Source organism: Mauremys mutica, chromosome 5 (genome assembly GCF_020497125.1).
Source record: "Mauremys mutica isolate MM-2020 ecotype Southern chromosome 5, ASM2049712v1, whole genome shotgun sequence".
In the NCBI taxonomy this organism is placed as follows: domain Eukaryota; kingdom Metazoa; phylum Chordata; order Testudines; family Geoemydidae; genus Mauremys; species Mauremys mutica.
In genome coordinates this window covers 67064459-67085557 of record NC_059076.1, presented here as the reverse complement: position 1 = coordinate 67085557, position 21099 = coordinate 67064459, and the positions used below count along the sequence as shown (strand labels likewise).

At 40.6% G+C, this 21099-nt stretch overlaps 1 protein-coding gene across 5 annotated transcripts in view; it reads right to left on the bottom strand.

Annotated features, from left to right (window-relative positions):
* RXFP1 (relaxin family peptide receptor 1) overlaps window positions 1–21099 on the bottom strand; it is an 85191-nt gene that overhangs the window by 13254 nt on the left and 50838 nt on the right. For 4 of the 5 annotated variants that reach the window (XM_045019231.1, XM_045019227.1, XM_045019230.1 and 1 more), the window contains 10 exons: window positions 19159–19257; window positions 14824–14929; window positions 10379–10450; window positions 8457–8528; window positions 7223–7294; window positions 6274–6345; window positions 3323–3397; window positions 2654–2725; window positions 1522–1593; window positions 23–94 (listed from right to left, as the gene is read on the bottom strand). In XM_045019231.1, coding sequence (XP_044875166.1) covers window positions 23–94; window positions 1522–1593; window positions 2654–2725; window positions 3323–3397; window positions 6274–6345; window positions 7223–7294; window positions 8457–8528; window positions 10379–10450; window positions 14824–14929; window positions 19159–19201 — 728 coding nt within the window. In that variant the 5' untranslated portion in view covers window positions 19202–19257. Of the gene's footprint in view, window positions 1–22; window positions 95–1521; window positions 1594–2653; window positions 2726–3322; window positions 3398–6273; window positions 6346–7222; window positions 7295–8456; window positions 8529–10378; window positions 10451–14823; window positions 14930–19158; window positions 19258–21099 lie in introns of those variants that run through there. The other variant, XM_045019229.1, reaches the window with a different exon arrangement.

Below are 21099 nucleotides of genomic sequence, written 5' to 3'. Positions count from 1 at the left end.
AAGAGTTATTATAAAGCCTTACAGCTGTGAGAGCTCCTTCAGATCCTTAAATAGGTATGGAGGAAGTGATTCAATCTTGTTGCTAGCCAAGTCTCTGAGGAAACAATCACAGATATAATATAATTTGTTGTTAGTGGTTTCTTTTCATTATGACAAGAAGCATTAATAACGTAAAGAGGTCCATAATTTTGAGTCCCTTTGTCAACTCAAATTATAGGTTGTTATATAGGTTATCAGAAACCTGGAAAATAAAAGAATGATGTTAAAGTAAAGGGTGCAAGATAGAGACCTCAGACTATATGAGACTATATAATACTCCCAGGTCTTATTATTTTTTACTTTACTTTTGATTTGATTTTAATTATCTTTTCATTTTCTCTTCTTTGGTGCTTCTTCTTCTCTCCAGTTCCCCACCTCCTCCCCAGTCAATTAATTTACGGTCTTGGACAGAAATATCAAATAACCAAATAATCTAACATCTCAGTTAATAGGCTAAGACCATTTCAATTACATTTACAGTAAATGTTTAGTCAGTTTCCACTTTAATTCCTTACTTATGGTAGTTAATTGGTTTGGAATAAAATTCTTATCCATTGTGCAACTAAAATGGATTTAAAAAAAATGTCCTAATGGATACATTATCTGTTACATCTAGTTTATAATAATAATATCTAGCATTTATTAATAATGTAAGTATAATAAAGATTAAAGATATCCCTATCCTGGGCAACAGGATTTGCATGCTTTGACATAATTTAAAAAATGCAACATTTAAAAAAATCCCAGCAGTTTCCCCAAATCATTAAGTAAACTAATGAGCAATATATCAAATCAAACTCTTCAAGTCAATGGAGATGCATCCAGTGACATGAGTAGAGAATTTGGCCCCTGACCTTTATCTATCATACGAGACAATCATCTATCAATGTAACCAGTGCAGAATCAGTGCTGTAGCCAGGCCCCTCCCCTGACTGACAAGAGTCAGGTAGATAGAAGGCAACCAGATATTTTGAGGGTTGTCTCAGCACTATCTTCTCCATAATGTTAACCCAAAATGGAAGATTAGATACTGGGCAGTAGTTGGCCAGATAGTTTGCATCAAATGAGGAACCCAAATCTGGGATGGGCTCACAGGATACAGATTCTTCTTGGTCAGCTGCTTTCCTGTTCACTGGTGGTAAAAATGCTTGGGAGCCCTGATTACATTACTGGCTTAACCTCATGCAGCTGTGTTATTGCTGGCATATAGGTATTAGTAGGCATATCCTCTGTGACATGCCTTGTCCTTATTCAGGAAACACAATGCTCTTGTGGGCAGACACCAGAACGCAGTTTCTCCTGGATTACGTATTTTACTGAAATGATCTACTATCTCATATGCTGAATGACTGTGAAGTTTGATGCTTTCTCTAGAGCTTGTTATATGAACACAGAATTACTGACAAACATACAAAGTACATCTTCACAATTTAAATGATCTAAATTATTCAGCTGTTCTTTGATTTAAAAAAATCAACTTACAGTTCATCTAACTTCTGGAGAGAGGAAAAGCTGTTTTCATTTAAGGAGCTGATTTTGTTTCTTCTCATCACCCTGAAAGTATAAAAACAAACTTATGCTTCCTCAGATGTGTTTGTTTTCTGAGAAGACTGTGATACATAATCAAGTAATTGATTATATTCTATATAATTTTGCACATTCTGTCTTTAATTTACATCTTGTTTTAAACAATGTTTCATATCTTACTTAATTGTTCAGTACATTAAAATATGCCGTTATTAAAAATTCATAAATTTTAATATTCTATAAACACTTTTTACTGTGAATGTATAAGCATATATATATGCTATCTGCTCTTTCAGTTGCATTTGCATCTACTGACAACTAAAGTTATTCAGAAATGTCAAATATCTTGATATTTTGTATGCCATGTGACAGTATGATGGTATTAACTTTTGATTATTTGAAAATCATGACATTTTTGAGCATGTGACTGAAGCACATGTTTTATGCAAAAAGTGTGAAAGTCCAAATCCCAAATCTGATATTTCTGAGAAATTCAACCATCAAAGACTGGAGCCTACATTCTTTGTTCACCCAAAACCTCCCAATACACAAGGAATAATCAGGGGAGAGCCGCGTAGGAAAGAGACAGCTGAGAGAAAGAAGTGCAGAAGAGATGAGAAAGTGACAACAATAGGCAGAGAGCAGTCCAGAGGCTCATCAACAGCATCAGAAGGGAGTGAAGGGGAATTGTGAAGATGATTGCAATGGCTCTGAGGAAGCTTTGGGGAAATTCTACAATGTCTCGCATCAGCAACCTGACCGAATGATATTATCCTTGAATCTGGTCAGTTCATGTGGTAGAATTTTTTTTCTTTTATATTTAGTTTCAAAATCTTGATATTTGATACTATCAGTCAAACTCACTTAAATGGAGTTATGCTGCATTCATCGGTGGTGAATGTTACCATATGTTCATAAAATAGTTCTACTTTGTTGTGTATAATTAAAATTTAGCATTTTAATAATCTCCATCAGTTCTAAGCACCAACCAATATTTCGGAAACTTGATCGGCCATTGTGCATAATGTAACAGTTGTTCACCATAAACACTGCTCATTCTGGCTGCATAGAATGTATTATTACTTACAGTACGGTTAGAGTGCTGCAGGAGATGAAAGTGACATTTCTTAAATTATGTATATGATTGCCTTCAAAGTCCCTAGGAGATAAAACCAAAACATTCTATCACTGAAAAAAGTTAACTTCTTTTAACTTTTGAAGTAATTATTTATTAAAGGGAAACCTCAGCAGTACCTTATGGCTGCACAAAGCATAATAATACTTGGATTTTTCATTTTTTGGCATGCCCCGAACTGCTTTAGGTGATAGCAGCATCATTAACTCAGGTGGGTGAAAATCTGAATCCTGAACTCAGGTTTTGACAGGTACGACAGAGCCTAACTCTTTTTGTTTTCAAAATCTGAGAGTCAAATTATGACTGCCCTAATGGCAGTGATCGAGTGGTCTTGAGGGGGAAAGAAGTCAGGGAGCCCCTGGTCTCTAGTGCTTCCAGCAGGATACAACCATAATTTAGTTGTCTGCTCACCATGACTGCAATATGCTCCTAGCAGAATTCAACACACCTCAGGAAGTCAGTCTAGTTAGGCTGGCATGAAATTGGGATTGTCTATTCTGCAGCATCATTCCCCTCCCTCATATTACCCTGGTAAAAAGTGTCATGGAATGACACTGATTTAAAGATGACAAAAGGTGATTATTTTACCCCCCCACACACACACAAAAAAAGAAGACTTACAGCCAATGTAACCTGGGCATGTGTTGGCAAAGAGGTTTATCAGGCAAACGCGCAAGAGAATTATTCATCAGCACTCTGGAAAAAGAAAAACAGTATCGTTAGCAATTGATGTTAAAATAACGTCCCAGCCCCTTTTACAGTTTTGTTTCTTCTCAGTACAAGGCAGGCAGAATTTATTCATTTTTCATATTGTTAGAGATAGTACAATGATTAAAAACACTTCAGTGTATTTCGTTATGAGCATTGGTGTGATCCTATCATCTCTTGAATTACTAAATGATTGACTTGGGAAAGGGAAATCTTTTGCAGACGTTGGGGCAGATTCACTGGTACACTCTGCAGGGCCGGCTCCAGGCACCAGTCTACCAAGCACGTGCTTGGGGTGGCACCTTGAGAGGGGGCGGCGATCGGGGTTTGTTTTTGTTGTTTTTGGTTTGGCCAGGCGGCGCTGGGGTGGAGGGGGGGCGGGGACTTGGGCAGTGCTGGGGGGGGTGGGCACTTGGGCGGCGCGACGCGGCGCTGGGGGGCGGGGACTTGGGCGGCGCGACGCGATGGTCGGGGGGCGGGGACTTGGGCGGCCCGACGCTCGGGGGGGCGAGGACTTGGGCGGCGCGACGGTCGGGGGGGCGGGGACTTGGGCGGCCCGACGGTCGGGGGGGCGGGGACTTGGGTGGGGTGACGCGACGGTCGGGGGGGCAGGAACTTGCAGGGTGCGATGCGACACTCGGGGAGGGGCGGGGACTTGGGCGGCGTGACGCGACGCTCGGGGGGGGACTTGGGCAGCGCGACGCGGCGCTGGGGGGGGTGGGGACTTGGGCGGTGCGAAGCAGCGCTGGGGGGGTGGGGACTTGGGTGGCCCGACGCGGCGCTGGGGGGGGGCGGGGACGTGGGCGACGCGACGCGGGGGGGGCGGGGACTTGGATGGTGCAGCGCGACGCTCGGGGAGGGGTTGGGCGGCGCTCGCGGGGGCAGGGTGGCGCTCTTTTTTTTGCTTGGGGCGGCAAAGATGTTAGAGCCGGCCCTGACACTCTGGCTGCCTTGCATCACTGGAGCAGCACAAAACACCTGAAGCATATGTGTGAATCTGGCCCCATTTATCTTTTTGAATTTAAACCTAGAACCTAATCATTTTCCCATTGAATCAATAGCAGCAGGACTGGGTCCTTGTTTATATTCAGCAGCATTTGATATTTGCATAGATACATAATATGATTACTACCTAATTGGCCATAGTCTTTTCTCACATTGGTTTCAACTGAGTTGCTTTGGATTTACACTGGTGGGAGAAGATTCTGGCCTTTTAAAATCTGTGTCAGGACAGAATAGAGAGGGTGGAGGTGAAAAGATCGAGGCACTTCCCTAAAAACTGTTAGATTCCCAGTTATAAGATAAAGGAGGAGAATGCTACTAAATATCTTATTGTGATGGATATAAAGTAGCCTAGAACTAAAATATCACAAAGCACTGTGTACTGGAAAACTATCAAATTATTTAAATGTGTGAGAAAGGTATTGAACAAAAGAAAATCGGTAAAGATGTATAAGTATTTAATCAAATAAATCTAGGTTTTACTAAGGAAACATTTATTTCTTACTGTAAGTTTCCACAAAGTATGTAAATATCCAAGAATATTGAAGTCACTGAGTCCAATAAACTTGGATTAAGATACAATTTACTGAAAACCATAGTTTTGATGTATGCAATGCAAAGCTATTGAGAAGTTGATATCACTGTTCAACAAACAAATATCTCTCTCTCTCCTTCCTCTCTCTCCATAGTTTGTCAGTACCCATGTGTTTATTGGGTCCCAAATTATCCAGCTGATAGTTTGGGTTACGATATATGACTGACTTTATGAGCCTGCTCCCGCTAATGTAAGTGCCTCACTATGTTGACTTAATAACACTACCTTCCCGAGCAGTGTAAAGTCACAATTGATGTAGTAAGTTCAACACAGTGAGAGTGTAGACTCTGTGTTACTTACATCAACTGTTAATGGTCTCCAGCAGCTGTCCCATAATGTCCCACACTCACCATTCTGGTCACCGTTGTGAACTCCATTGCCCAGGGGTCAGGTAGACAGGAAGCCCTCCCTCTTCTTTAAAGCCTCACAAATTTTTGAAATTCCTTTTCCTGGTTGTCCGGCTTGCCAATCATACCTAGCAGCCCTCTATTGCAGAGTGTAACTTCCCAGCTGACCATGAGCTCTGTGCTTGCAATGCCCATGACAATAGTGCAGAGTTGTGCAGGCATCATGCTTCTGTCAGTGAGAAGGGATGCATGGGTTTGTGGGATTTTGAAAAGAAGGTGTGAAAATTATGGGATGCAGATGAAATTATTCATTGGAGAACACTGTATCTTGTAAAGTTGACCCCATGCTCCCAGTAATCCTTGTCTGACTTGTTTCGGTCCCATCAGGCATTGCAAAAACTTCCCAAAGATCCTGCACTCCATGGTGGCAATTTGCACAGTGGGATACCTACTCATGGTGCACTGCGCTCTTCATCGATACAAGCGCTCCTGGTAAGGATGCACACCGCTGACACAAGGAGCCAAGGGTACACACACACAAGTAATGTAATAACTGCAGAAGCTGTATGCCAACATAATTTAGGTTAACACAAATTTGTAGTGTAGACATGGCCAAATGTAGAGAATCATGTGCATCCTGATTGGTTTCCTATGTGCCTTTTGAAAAGCAAGGACATAGAGCTCACTTCTGGTCCTTTTGAGTTTAGTGCACTAATACAGGACTAATGTAGTTTAGCATATAAAAAGACTGAAAAAACTAGGTTTTGGAGGGGGATGGGGCTCAAAATAAGCTCCAAAATAAGCTCCATTACTGGAGACAGTTGACAATACAGCTTGACAAACAAATCTTATAAACACACATTAGTTTTCATCTATTCTCTTTTTTAAATATTGCATTTAATTCATATTTTAATACCTACAGGAGAATAAGTGAGTTGAGTCCATGAAATGTTAGTGGAGAGATCTGATTGATCTTGTTATTTTCAATTATCCTATAAATCAGAACAAAATGTATATCAGACTGATAAATTACTGGGGTCTGAAACTGAATAAACATTACAAAAGATAATGTACCCTGAAGTGGCATAATCAAATACGCATTCGAACTACATAAGAATATTGATTTAGCATACTGTGATATATTGAGGTAGGGTATTGAAGTTTCATCAGATGACATGGGAACTCCTTTTCCAATGCAGTTCACATGATTGTTTGAAAGATTTTTTTTAAACTTAAAAACAAGAGCAATTTTCTTGTCAACTTTTAAAACAATGTCATCAGAAATTTGACACCGTACAGAGAATTTCTTCAACGTAGCAGTACATCAAAACATCCCTGAGACAATCCTGCAATTGAACATGCACAGTAAAAGTTTGTCAGTCGTTCTTCATCACACAGATAGATATGTAATTAATGCCCTCAAATCTCAGTGTTATTTTTTTCAAATCCCACTGCCAGAAGAAGCAGTAATATTGTCAGGATTTCATATTATGAATGTCATCTCCTCTGTGGGATGTGAAGCACATATACAGGCAAAGGGCTGTCCAAGAAATTTCATTCTGAAGTGCTCCATTTCTGTCATTTTGGAGTATCTGATTTATTTTATGTATTATTTTGTGTTAATCAGTTACTTATTTATAACTGTGCGTACTACTGACAAATAAGCTACAACAGAGCCATTAAAGTTCTAGGGCTCAATTCTGCTTCCAAAGTCACTGGGGGTTTTTACATACTGGGAGTAGAAGGAGTCCCTTAATTATCATGCTGTATACAAAGAAATAAAAAAAGATAAAAAAGATACAAATATTTACTTGTGTTAACTTAACTATTTCTTGAGAAAATCTATCCAAAACTAAGAACAGTACGTACAGCCACTCAAGCTTATGCAGATCTTCAAAGACACCAGGCTTTAAAAGGGTTATCTTGTTGTGACTCAGATACCTGAAACAAGATCAATAAAGATAAAAAACAATAGATTCTCTAATCAATGTTAGAGGAGTGAAGAAGAATTTTAAGGTTTTCCTTTAGTATTCCTAACAGTATTATTAAATTGCATCCTCAAGAGATTCCATTGTTAACAATAAAAACATTAATCTTTGTGTGAGTGTGATCACATACTGACCCTTTGTCTCTTTCAGGATGCTAGTGTTTGCCATGCTAGCAGCCTGGCATTCTGATTAATGATATGGCTGCATGGACAACCGTGAAACTATGGCTACTTGGAGCTTTTTCGCAATGATCATCTAGAGCATCTTCATCTTTTCTATTAGAAAACACAGTAGGCTCTAACTACCCTCCCTGCATCAGAAGCATTTGGGGCCTGCTTCAGTTCCCACTGAAATGAATAGCAAAACTCCAATTGACTAAAATGGGAGCAAGTTCACAGGTCATAGGTCATTAGGCATAGGATTTAGGTACTGGAATAACTGAAAAAGACTGAAAAATAAAGAGTGGGGCTGCAAATTGTCTGGAGTAGTAGTAATAATAAATTATCATCCAAAATTAGGGTGAAAAAAGACAAAGAATAAGGGTAATAACAGCTTTGGAATTTACCTTTTAAGTGATTTCAGTACATGGATTTATTTTTTTCTACAATTTCACTCACTAGCCAAAAGTATTTTTAAATTGGAAAAGACTCATTTTTTGTAAAATCTGCTGCACAATAAGAAACAAGAGTCCTTTCCTTATATAATTGCTTCTCTACAGGAAAATAAAAGTTTTCAATTATTTCAAATTGAACATGGCAGCCCTACTGTTTTCATTCCTGGCTCTTAATTCCATAACGACTGGTTCCAGGATAGCTGGCATTTAAAATCACTGAGGTTTCCTCTTTTTCTTTCTGAAACAGCAAATTTTAGGGATAGGGACGGACTACAAGATCCATGAAATATTTTAAGAGTACTTTCCTGCCAAATAACCTTGCTACCACTTGTCCAAATCCTCTGAAGTTTTCAGTGAGAACAAGTGCTCAGTGAATTGGAGTTCAGCGTTTGGGCCATTTTGGAATTATTTAATGTCCACAATAACTGAGAGAGAAATGTATAGCTGTTTTCAAAAGTTGCCCCATTCCACATTGCTTCAGCACTGCAATGGTAATACTTACAGTTTTGTCAGGTTGTATAATCCTTTGAAAGCATGTTCTGATACAGCTCTGATTTTATTATTCTGAAGAAACCTGAGAAGATATAATAATGACAACAATTCATTCTGTAAAAATGCAAATGCAAAAAGATCCCCAAACTTATCAACTAAGGTACATATATTATTTAAAAGGATGCTGTCAAGGCGGCTAGGCCTTAAAATTAAACTCTCACAACAGTTATTTCACATGGCTGGTCTTATCTTAAAGATTTAAAAAAGTGTATTTAAATTAAAAAATAACACATTACTGCAGTGATAATTCAAAATCAGCCAAAACCAACACCTGGCTGGCTTTGCATTCATTGTAAATGAACCAGTGCATGCATGCTGCCTCCTGATTTCATCCCTAATCCTGCAATATGATCTGTGTAAGGAGGAGACATTTATGCCTGTGCAGAATCCTACTATAGTCAACAGGCTTGCGTGGGTGCAGAATCTGCCTCTGCAGATAAAACTACAGACCTGGTATAATGGAGTGCATGCAGTGGTTTGTTTATATTGATGTATATAGACAGTTGTGGGGTTGATGTCATTCTAATTAGGCCATCTGCAAAGGTCAATTAAAACACTTTGCTGGAATTTCTATTTATAATACGGGACAATTGTCAAAGAGTTGCATTTTATGGTAATTTAATCAAAATGTATGATGAAACTTGCTGATTGTTCCTAACAAAGTATTATTCATACTCTCTCCCCCCTCCCCCCTTTTTTTCTCCATCTCCTTTGCAATTAATGAACTGAGTTTCAAAATTTTACATACGGTATCATTACTTTTGGGGATAAGATGTTAGACTTGTATTTGATTTTAAAAAGCATGCTTCCCTTCTCTATACAATATTTTATTTGTTGTAAAAAAAAATAAATGTTTTCAACAAAATCAAATAAAGGATTTGCTCCTGTTGAAATCAATGGGAGATTTGACATTGACTGCAAAAGAAACAGGATTGGCTCCAAAAAGGTCTTATCAATTTGTGAGAGATCCCTTAGCAAACCCACACTTGTGAATCAGAAGTAAATGAAAGGAATTAAATTCTGTAAGCAAATGTTTCATATATACGTTTCCTTTAATGAAACAGGCCACTTTGTTTACAGAACTTTTTTAGTTTGAGATCTAAATTGTACTTAAGTTTGTGAACACAAGATGGTGCTGCACAACCTCAGAATTCAAGTTAGAATCCAAGAATGTTCTAAGAAAAATATTACATCTCTTGAGCTGGCAACAATGATAAGTGGTCCTATGCTTTCACACTTTAGTTCTCAATTGTTCCTTATTTTTCATGATTCACCCTCATAAAAGGACTGGGATTTTTTAAAACAATGAAATGTATTCAGGACACCTATAGTAATATACAAGAAATAATTCAATCAAAAGGTTTTGGTCATGAAATAAGCCATTTTGTGGTAGTAGTCACCAGGTAGTAGTTGTCATCACCAAAAGGCTCAGAAATGTGATTTATTAAAAAAAAAAAAAAGTGTTCTCAAGGACATGAATGAGTCTTTTCATAACAAGGAATGCCTTTTACTTTGCAAACTTTCAGAATGAAACTATATCAGTTTTCTTTAATTTCTTCTGATAGAATTGCTGTCTATTATAAATTTAATTTCCTTAAGATGCTATACATGTTAAGATCCACATTATTATTAGTTTTCTAATGTACAAAAAAAATGATAAAAATGTAATGTCCAGAAAGTTTAGGCTGCAAAAAAGAGATGGAGGACACATCAGGCTATTTGAACAAAAATAACTTGCATGATTGAAAATTTCAGCTAAAGGTAAGAAACAGTAGATTTTTTCAGTATAATCACAGTTTTGTCAGTAAGCCATAAAATTGCCTTATCACAGGTTGCTCTTATTTAAGATTTTAGGTTAAAATGATTCCTTACAGATTTTTAAGGTCCTGGTACTTCTTGAAACTATCAGCAGAAAGCTTTCTTAACTGATTCCGTTTAAGGGACCTGGAAAAAAAAATAATTCTGTAAATACACTAAGTAGGCCAAATTCATCCTCAGTATAACTCTGCCAACTTCATTTTGATCTAATGAATTTCCACCATGTTTTAGCTGGCAGAAATTTCTATAATAAGTTAAATATTTCCAGTAAGGTTACCCTATATGCCAGTACGTGCGTGTTTTGAAAACTAAATGGAGAAGGGATTTTTTGTTGTATACCCTCCTCTCCTGCCTCTGCATCATATTAGATCACTGGAATCCATTTACATCAAAGGAGTTAAACGAGAGATGAGTTTGGAAGGGAAAGGGGAAGGGGTGGTTTAGAAGGGGGAGGGGTGTCAATTATCTTACATTTCTGGGCTGGATTTTGGTTTGATTTTTATAAGCACTGTTCCCCCACCCCTTTCTATATATAAACTCACATCAGCTGCACATTATGCAGCAGTTGAAAGATGCAATTAAAGTGACAAAGGTAATCTTACTGAAAGAGCTTAAGGGTATGTCTACACTGGAGCGGGAGGGTGTAATTTCAAGCTTGAGGAGACAGCACGAACTCTGATCAAGCTAGTATACTAAAAACAGAAGCGTAGCTGCAGCAGCACAAATAGCAGGAGGGGCTAGCAGCCTGAATACAAACCTGGTGCCTCAGAGGGGTATGTATTCAGGCGGTTATCCCCTCCTGCTGCTTGCCCCACCGCGGCTACACTTCTATTTTTTGCATGCTAGCTCCATCGTAGCTGGTGTGGATAGATCTCCTCTAGCTGAAAATCACACTTTCCAGCTCCGGGGTAGACATACCCTAACAATATAAGCCCTGTAGACCCAGGAATGAGAACTGCATGGTGGATCAAGAATCTCCCATAGGGCAATCCATAAAATTACAAGTGGAGCTCTTGGATCAGCATTGTAGGATAGGTTTCAGAGCGGTAGCCATGTTAGTCTATATGAGCAAAAAAGAACGAGGAGTACTTGTGGCACAAATTTATTTGGGCATAAGCTTTCGTGGGCTAAAACCTACTTCATCGGATGCATGCATTGGAAAATACAGCAGCAAGATATATATACACACAGAGAACATGACAAAAATGGGTGTTGCCATACCAACTCTAATGAGACTAATCAATTAAGGTGGGTTATTATCAGCAGGAGAAAAAAAAAACTTTTGTAGTGATAATCAGGATGGCTCATTTCAAATGGTTGACAAGAAGGTGAGAGTAACAGTAGGGGAAAAATTAGCATGGGAAAATAGTTTTACTTTGTGTAATGACCCATCCACTCCCGGTCTTTATTCAAGCATAATTTAATGGTGTCCAATTTGCAAATTAATTCCAGTTCATTGTAGGATAGTATTTTTCCCTCTCAGAGGGGAGGTAGACTTTTCAGCCTTGAGAACTCTTCAGTGTTCCCTTCACTTTCACTAATATTCTCACTCATGTTCTCACATAACAGCTACTATCCTTCTGCCCAAAGATGACTAGAAGGGACTCACTTTGGGTCCTTGTCATCGCTGCTCCTTAAATCAGTTTGAAGGGTGTCTGGTTTATGACATGAGGCACTTAGGGCTAAATTTGTCACCTTTGCAGCACTCTGGGGACCTTCTGACCTAGGGAGCAAGAGACTGGGACTGGGACTCGGACCCAAGTCTCTTGTATTACAGAAGAGAATAATCAACAGCTGGGAATCACAGGGTGAAGCCATTTCAGTTACGCAGATAATGAAAACCTCTCTATGTCTCTGCTTGAGCCCTGAGAACTAATTTTTTCCACCTACTTTAAACCTCTCTCAACAATGCATATCATAGCCACTGTCCTTCGAGTTTAAGATTTGTCTGGATTCCTTTCACAGCTCACCAATGCAGCACTCCTTAACCAGCAGGGAGGGTTATTGTTAAATGATGTGAAACAATCCACTTCTTGGGGGGTGAGTGAGCTGTCTCCACATGCACACTCACTCTCTGCTGACCTCATGAATGAGGGATAAGTACTAATAAAAACTGTCTCTCTAGCACCAAACTGCTAGCCTGGCCTTCGTGCTGGTTTTTAAACTGAAAAATTAGCATGCACAGTATTTCCTTCAAGATGTGAATGAAACTTCCACATATAAAAACAGAATTTAAAACTGTCTAGAAGAAGAGTTGGCTCTGGGATTACCTGATCATGGATTGTCATTAGTTTGCAACAAAATTTGAGGGCTGGGACAGCTTGTTAAAATAATGTGATAATGCTATGACTTCTATTCAGGAGTAAAATGCAGGGCAATGTTTTACAGCACTAGACTGATCAGAACGTGCAGGCAAATGAACAGCAGATTAGGGTGACCAGATGTCCAGATGTCGGGCTCCTATTACCTCCCCTCCCGGTCCGAATTTTTCACATTTGCTGTCTGGTCACCCTACAGCAGATAAATGGGATGGATTTAAGCAGCAGGCTACAACTTTATTAATTTAACACTGGGAAGGGATGATATGTGGCCACCCCTCATTCTCACATAACACACTTCCAGTGTGGGGCTACAGGGCTCCCACCAAATAACTAATAGCTCAGGGAATACATGCCCAGCACTACCTTTAGGACTCAGTTTGCTTCTGCCTCCCTCTGTGTGAAGGGCGAACAGAGGTTAGTAAGGGCAGACCTCAAGCTACAAAGACTTCGGGTCTCCCTTATTCCTATAGGCACACGGTCCACCAGTGACATTCCAGGTCTCATTATCTCTGGGAGCTGGCCCAGCTGTGCCTTCATGGGTACATCTACAAAGCCAGTGGCAGCCCATGACAGCAAGCCTCCGGGCCCAGGTCGACAGCCTTGGACTCATGCTACCACACTAAAAACAGCTGTACAGACAGCACTTTGAAGTTGCAGCTCAGGCTCTGAAGCCCACCCCCTTCCCTAGGCTTCAAAGCCTGAGCTGCAGCTCAAGTTGCAACATCTAGACAGCTACTATTAGTGCTGTAGGGTGAGCCTCACAAGCGTGAGTCTGTTGACCTGGACTCAGAGGCTTACTGCTGCGGGCTGCGGAGACATACTCTAAAATGCCATGAGGAAGGTGAAAAAACCCACCAGACCCCTACCTGTTTGGTCCAATGGGAAAAATTCCTTCCTGTTACCAAAATGGGCTAAGGGGAGGGAGGGCCATTTGGTTCTTGCACAGCTCCCCTCCCCCAATGTATTTAAATTCTCCAACTAGCAGGAACAACAGGATTATGAAATGCCTTGAAGAATTTAAATAGATGGGTAGAGGAGCAAGAGCCACATGGCTAGACTTATCCTGCAGCCCCAGCCAATGGGAAGGCAACGGACCTGAGGAACCCTGCTTGCTGCCACGCATGCACTGTCGCATCCCCCATACCCAACCTTTTGGGCACCATGTTATGTTACCTGCAGTCCATTCAAGATCAATCACCAGTTGACTACATATGGCGGGACATAGTAGAAGCATAGTGGATACCAGTGTGAAATGGTCCGAATATGTCAGACAGGAAACTGTTGCTTGGCTGTCTGCACCTGCTCTCAATCTAATTAATAATGGGCCCAGAGCTGCAGCACCACAGAGTCTTACTTGGTGTCCACACCCTGTTGACAAATGGCAGCATAGCAAACCTAAGAGTTCAAAAATCAGAAGATAAATCTCCTAGGTTTGAGTTTATTTCTAACCTGAAATACACACAAAACCTACCCCCCAGAACATATGCCTCTGTGCCCCACATGTCCATTAAAGGCACCACTGCAAGTAGTTTCATGTCCTGAAAATAGCAAGAAATTTTACAGAAAAATTCCTCAGGTGGGGATGTTTGATGCTGCATTTTGTTTGCCAAGTGGGAAGCACAGCTTCAGATTTGAGTGTGTAAGCCAGGACCAATGGTCAGGCCACCCTCCAGATCTCTCTCAAATCTTAAAATTGCTGTACTGACTTCTTATCGTGCGATAGTGAGCAAAATCCCTACCTGTAAGCCCCTATTCATACAGGTATTTCCCTGAATTTCCACATTATTCATATAAGTAAAGGCTACTTGCAGGAGTAAGGATTTCAGGATGAGGTCCTGAGCATATGTGATTCACAGAGTTATTTCTCTTGCAGTGTTTCTTGATGCTGGTGAAATTGTACTCATTTGAGGTATTATTGCAAACAACTGCTGACTGCAGACTCACTATATCTCACACTTTGAACTAATTTCTTTTCTCTTATTTTATGCAGGGGTAATCTGTGTTTAAAAGCGTTTTACTACAAGGCTTGTCAACACAGAATGATACTGTACTTTCAGTTCACACCAGTTTCAGTTAAACCAAGCGGTTATAATTATAAGGGTATAATTATGAGATGGTCTGCAGAGTTGATATTCAGTGCTGTTCAGATCAAGAAGCTGCTTGTTCTGCTCTACTTACATCAGAGTTACATTTGAAGAGACTGACGGGACAGAGCGTAAATTGGCACCCTCACAGTCAAGCTCTAGCCCTCGGCACAGACATTCTGCTGGCACAGAATCAACCACTGAATGAAGAGAAGATAGCAGTCATGGCAGAAGGTAGGTGATGGGATGGGGAAAAAAGAGATGGGTAGAAAATGGTTTTAGTATAACAACATATCAGCGCATATTAAACAGAGCTAGATAATGCTTTGTTTTAAGGTTCTCAAGTATGCCTTTAATTTAGATCTAGTAACACAGTGACTAATATAAATACAGATAATTAAAAGATTGGTATTGACTTCTGAGTCCAATACAATAGCAGAACATTTAGAATACATTTTGAGCTTGATATTGTGATTGTGGCCTGATATGGTGGGGAGGATGTTTTATCCATTTTGGGTCCTATTTCTGTGAAATCCAATTCCATGATTTGCTAGACTCCCCACCATCTTATTTAGTCTGTATTACATTATCTGGGCTAAACTGTACAGAGTTCTGTGCAGGTGTACAAGGGGCTAAGAATGGGTCCAAGAACATTTCTTTCCCTTTTATTACTCACCCTGAGCCTTGCCTGGGCATAATCTCAGTTTCTGTGCTTTGACCTAGCATCTCTAGCAGTGCTAGCTAAGGCTAGGACAGAGAGAAGGCAGGTCTATGGCCCCAGATCTGCACTGGCCAATGAAGAGCATGCGGCAGGCTTTTAAGAGCATGGGGGAGATTTTCAAAGGCACACACTGCTAGTAGGTGCCCAACTCTCACTGAAAGTAAATGAGGGTTGGACACCTAATTGCCACTTAGAAAATCTCCCCTGATAGCAGCAAGCACACCCCCCCCTCACTCCCTGAGATAGTGCCTGACTCCAGCACAATGCCAGGAGCTCTTGTTGGTGCTGTGTTGCCCTCTGCCCGCCCCCCCGCAAAGTGCTGTGAAGCCTTAGAGGTTTTTACTTTTTTTCTGATGTCTGTATAATTTGACATAAACAATATTAGTAAAAACATGTCTTTTAATAACGCATTCAACAGAGGAACCCAAGAAGAAGAAAATAAGGTGGAGTCTCAAAAGTTGTAGCCAATGATTAACTCAGGAGCAGGATGAAAAATAACAATTGTCCTCTGAACTGACTTCATTTGTTTCCACAAGCCGTGTGCAGTGCTGAGATGGTGGTATGGAGTTTAGAAATAGTTCTAAATTGCTAGTTAGATAATTTGTAGTTGCAAGTAACAGAACCTTGATATCTGCCTGATATGCAAATGCAAATAGGTTTTGTGACCAAAAGCAGGTTGTGGTACACGAAGGACCAAAATGTCAGTGGTTGTACTAGTAGGTGTTGGCCGATGTGCAAAAAAAAGTGCACCATTGCATGCCCATATTAAAGCATGAACTACATGTAACAAGCATACATTTTGAGAAGATTTAGCAAATTTACAGAATAGACAGCAGATTTTTTTTCTATATTTTAAATTTCACATAAATGGCTACATTTTGAAAGGAGGCTTAAGGGTCAGGTCCAAAAATGCAAGCACATGATTTGTGCTGCAGAATTGTGATTTCAAGGACCAGTTTGACAATTGCACATGCCATTGTTTGATTTACATGTAACTGTGCTCTCACAGAGAGATTTCCTTTTTAACGTTGGCCCCAAACAATGAGATTAATATAGTCCCTCACAAGAATGGCCAAACCTTTCCATTTTTTCCAGTTCGTACACAAAGGGATTGTCTACACTTGAAACTGCTACAGTGGCACAGTTGCCACCCTGCAGCTGCACCACTGTAGTGTTTCAGTGTAGACACTTCCTAGTCTGATGGGAGGTGTTCTCCCATCAGGGTAGGTCAGCAGTGGGCAACCTGCCGCCTGTCAGGGTAATCCTCTGGCAGGCCGCCAGACAGTTTGTTTACATTTTCAGGGCTGCCCACTGCTCCCAGTGGCCGTGGTTCACCGTTCCCGGTCAATGGGAGCTGCGGGCCACAGGTTGCCCATCACTGGTGTAGGTAATCAACCTCCCCGAGAGGCAGTAGGTAGGTCGATGGAAGAATTCTTCTGTCAACCAGAGCTGTCTACACTGGGGGTTAAGTCAGCATAACTACGTCCCTCAGAGGTGTCGGTTTTTCACACCTCTGAATGATGTAGCTGGGTCGACCTAACTTTTGAGCATAGACCTGGCGTAACTTAGTGTTGAATTATCTGTGAACAAGAATTGTGAGCTTTTACTTGCAAATGAACAGACCAAACCTGAATGAAATGCGCATTCAGGAATCTTAATTTAGCTTTACTCAATCTTTCTACAGCATATTTCACATCTGGTGCTTCAATTAAGTCAGTTTGCACAAAACCACGTTTTGATTAAATGAAACAAAAACTGACAAGCAATACCAAGATGCTTTTTTCTTTTAGTACCTGTAGTTTGTACCGTCATCTATTCTTTGCACAGTTACAACCCTGATAATTTCTCTTTGTTTTGTTATATTGTTTTATAACTGTTAGCATTTCCAAAGGATAAGATATTAGGAGTAGTGATTACTGCAGTGAGGGAAGGTGATCAAGTCTCTTGGCGCAGGAATTGATTTGTACAGTTTGGAGCCACTCAGTAATAGATCTTTTATTTTTCAACAGTTCCCAGTGTGGAAAAAGTTAATCAAAACTTTTTTTGACAGAGTACTTGTGAAAAAAAAATCATATCTACTCCTCTTCATTCCCCATGATGTGAAGCTACCTGCTATACCTCCTTCTGTGACTGTGATGCAAAACTCAATTATTGTGTCTTCTCTTAATCCTAGCTCTGCACAGAGCAGATAGTGAGGAATGAGCCTATCTCAGGGGTGGGCAAACTTTTTGGCCTGAGGGCCACATTGGGTTTTGTAAATTGTATGGAGGGCTGGTTAGGGGAGGGGGTCATGGCCCAGCCCCCACCTCCTATCTGCCCCCCAGGACTCCTGCCCCATCCAACCCCCCTTGTTCCCTGACAGCCCCTCTGGGACCCCTGCCCCATCCACACCTCCCCGCTCCCTATCCTCTGACTGCCCCTGGACACCCACCGCCCCATCCAACCCCTCCTCTCATTCCTGATGGCCTCCCCGGGACCTCTGCCCCATCCAACCATTCCTTCTCCCTGTCTCCTGACTGCCCCATGCCCCCATTCAATCCTCTGTTTCCCCCCGACCACCATTCCCACCCCCATCCCCAGACCACCACCCCAAACTCCCCTGCCCTCTATCCAACCCCCCCTGCTCCCTGACTGTGCTGTCTGGGGCACCGATGGCTGGCGGCGCTACAGCTGCGCCGCCACTGCCACCACCACCACCACACAGCACAGAGCACCGAGTCAGGCTGGGCTCTGCAGCTGCGCTGCCCCAGGAGCTCACACCCCCACAGCCCAGAGCATTGCAGCCGGTGGCAGAATGAGCGAGTTGGGGCTGCTGGCGAGGGGCAACAGCGGGGAGGGGCAGAGGGTGAACCTCCAGGCCAGGAGGGTCCCGTGGGCTGGATGTGGCCTGTAGGCTGTAGTTTGCCCACCCCTGGCCTATCTAATACAGCATGACCCCACTGGCAAGAATGATGGGCAATATACTACCTCAGTTTAATGAATGTAACTCCCAGTGAAGTCACTAGGGATTTAGTGTAGAATGTGGTATGATAATACAGTAGCAGACCTCTCACAATTGGCTGATTTCATCTGTTACTGATATTATCACAAGAAAATGATAGGTACAACCCAAAAGACCTGATCTAAAAGCTCCCAAATTTGAATTTGTTCAAAATCTGGATCTGATTTTTCCATTTTAGTGCTATATTTACTGATAATACTTCATAGCAAATTGCTAATCAAAATTATATTAGGAACCTGTATCTGTCTCTTCTTGCTCTCTGCAGTATCTGAATGGCTTACAAATTTTAAAAGAAGCATGTAGGATCTGGGTTTCTCCCTCTCCCAGGAGGAGGGGATTTTTTTAAATTGTAGGAAAGCTAGGCTGAGATTTTTTTTTTTTTACATTTTGTTCTGAAAGATGTGGGGTTCAAGTCATTCCACTTTGTGCGTCTCTCTAAGAATATATATTTCCTTCATAATTTTGTATCTGTGATGTTTCTAACAGAGGAATTAATCTTTTTCAGAGAGCAACTTCACTGTAGCCTGAAAGTCACTATTAATGGACTTAAAATTTGCATAAATGCATCGAAACTATATGAGATATTCAATCTATTTCACTACAAATGGAATGACATTGCATCTGAATATGTTGTAAGAAGATTTCCCAGAAGGAAATATGTTGCACTCACTGTAATAATCACATGAATAACTCCTGTTAGTACTTACAGCACTCCGATGTCTTTACCTCAAAAGCATGTGAGGAAGTCATTTCATTGTATTTTGCAAAATACTTATCAAATTGTTGAGACCATCCATTGTTGTCTCCTAATAAGAAATCAGAGAAGGCATGTTATATCAAAACAAAAACAAAACAAACAAAAAACCTTCAAAACTTTTCCCACAGGTATGATAGAGAACAGGAGCTTCATTAAATTTGGTTGCACAATCCTTTTCGCGCGCACACACACGCGCACTTTCTAATTTGGTGTCTCTGTTGTGACAAAGGGAAAAAAAAGGCTTAAAACCGCAATTTTCCCTCAAGCAATGCTAATCATATAACAAAGTCCTAAAATTGAGAGGTAAAAAAAGACCTATGAGGTCATCTGTTCTTCTTTCTGCCAGTGCAGGCTTATCCCCCCCCAGTATATTCTCAAGTGCTTTGTCCAGTTTAGTTTCAATGACTCATATGATGGGACTTCCACAATTTTTCTTTGAAGACTGTTCCACACTGTAATAGCCTTAATTTCTCTTTGCTCAGTGTCAAGGTTATATGTGCAGTACTTTTGGGGACAAGTTATGTGACATATTCACACCAACAAGCATAACCTAAGTTCACTATATAATTTAAAGCCGTATTTAACACCACAGTCTGACACTAGTTATTGTGCATACTCTGCAGCAGCAGGTCAAGGACATAAAAGTGAAGTAAAAGAGCAGCTCTTTTAATGTCTTCCCACAACTAGGGACTTCCAAATATGGTGATGCCATGCAACCAGGAGAGCACTGTTTCTTTGGAAGACTTTCACATATAGTTGTAAATAATGTTTTCTGGTCAAGTCAAAACCTAATAAAGAAGACAGAGACACACTGCTAATAAACAGGAAATGGAGCTGACTTCCCTGTTAAAGTTGCATGTGTCAAAGTTTCCATTTTAAGATGGATTTTGAGTTTTCTTTAACTTTGTCAAAAAACTCCCTTTGGCCTAAAATTTTTCATTTGTATCTATCTGGACCAATATCACAAACGATGCCACTAATTATCAAGATAGCAGCCACCAACTAGTGATTCAGAAATGTCAATGGTAATTTAAAGTGTTACTTGTAAATGCAACTATGTCTTCACTGTCAGAAACACTTCTTGTGTTATGAGCTTTACAATGATTATGCTTAGCCAAATAATTGCAGTTTTATTCTAAGAGTCATGAATCTCCAGGAATGGACATTCTGCCTCCTGAATTTTATAATTTAGTGTATGCTTGATATCATTTATTGTGGAAGCATTTAATAAAGCTTTATAATCAGGGACCACATTTATTAGTTTGGTAATATTGAAAAAGGGAAAAGAAACCAGAGGTAAAATTTACTTACTTAGAAGTAATTTTTCCTTCTCTGAACTGGGCATCTGAGTTATTCCTCCTCATCTTCCAACCATGGAAGTGCCTTATATTTAACCCCCCACCCCCATCTTTCTAGCTTCACAATGCAGTGCCAACAGGTGGAGTTGTTCAGAAAACCGATTACTGGCTGAAAACCATGAATTCCATTTAATAATTTTTTTTGATGTTTTGACAGATTTCAGTCTAACATAGAATGACATATTTAATTAAAAGGAGAGAGCCTGACCTCAAGATAGCCAATAGCTCACTTAGGGCACTCACTTAGAATGTGGGGGACTCAGGTTCAAGTCCCTTCTCTACTTGATTCAGAGGGTGGAGTGCCCTAGCCACTGGGATATAGAGTTAGTCTCTTTCTGGCCTGATGAATGTTTATTTATTTATAAAAGTGAACAGCCGCAAGTGGAAAGATTGAGAGAGAGACTAACTGTAGAGCCCAGAACTTAGGGCACTAAGTTCAAGGCCCTGTTCCAAATCCAGGAGAGAAAGGACCTTCATGAGTGTCCTAATAACTGAGCTATTCTACTGTGGATTTTTTCATTTGTTCATTTTGG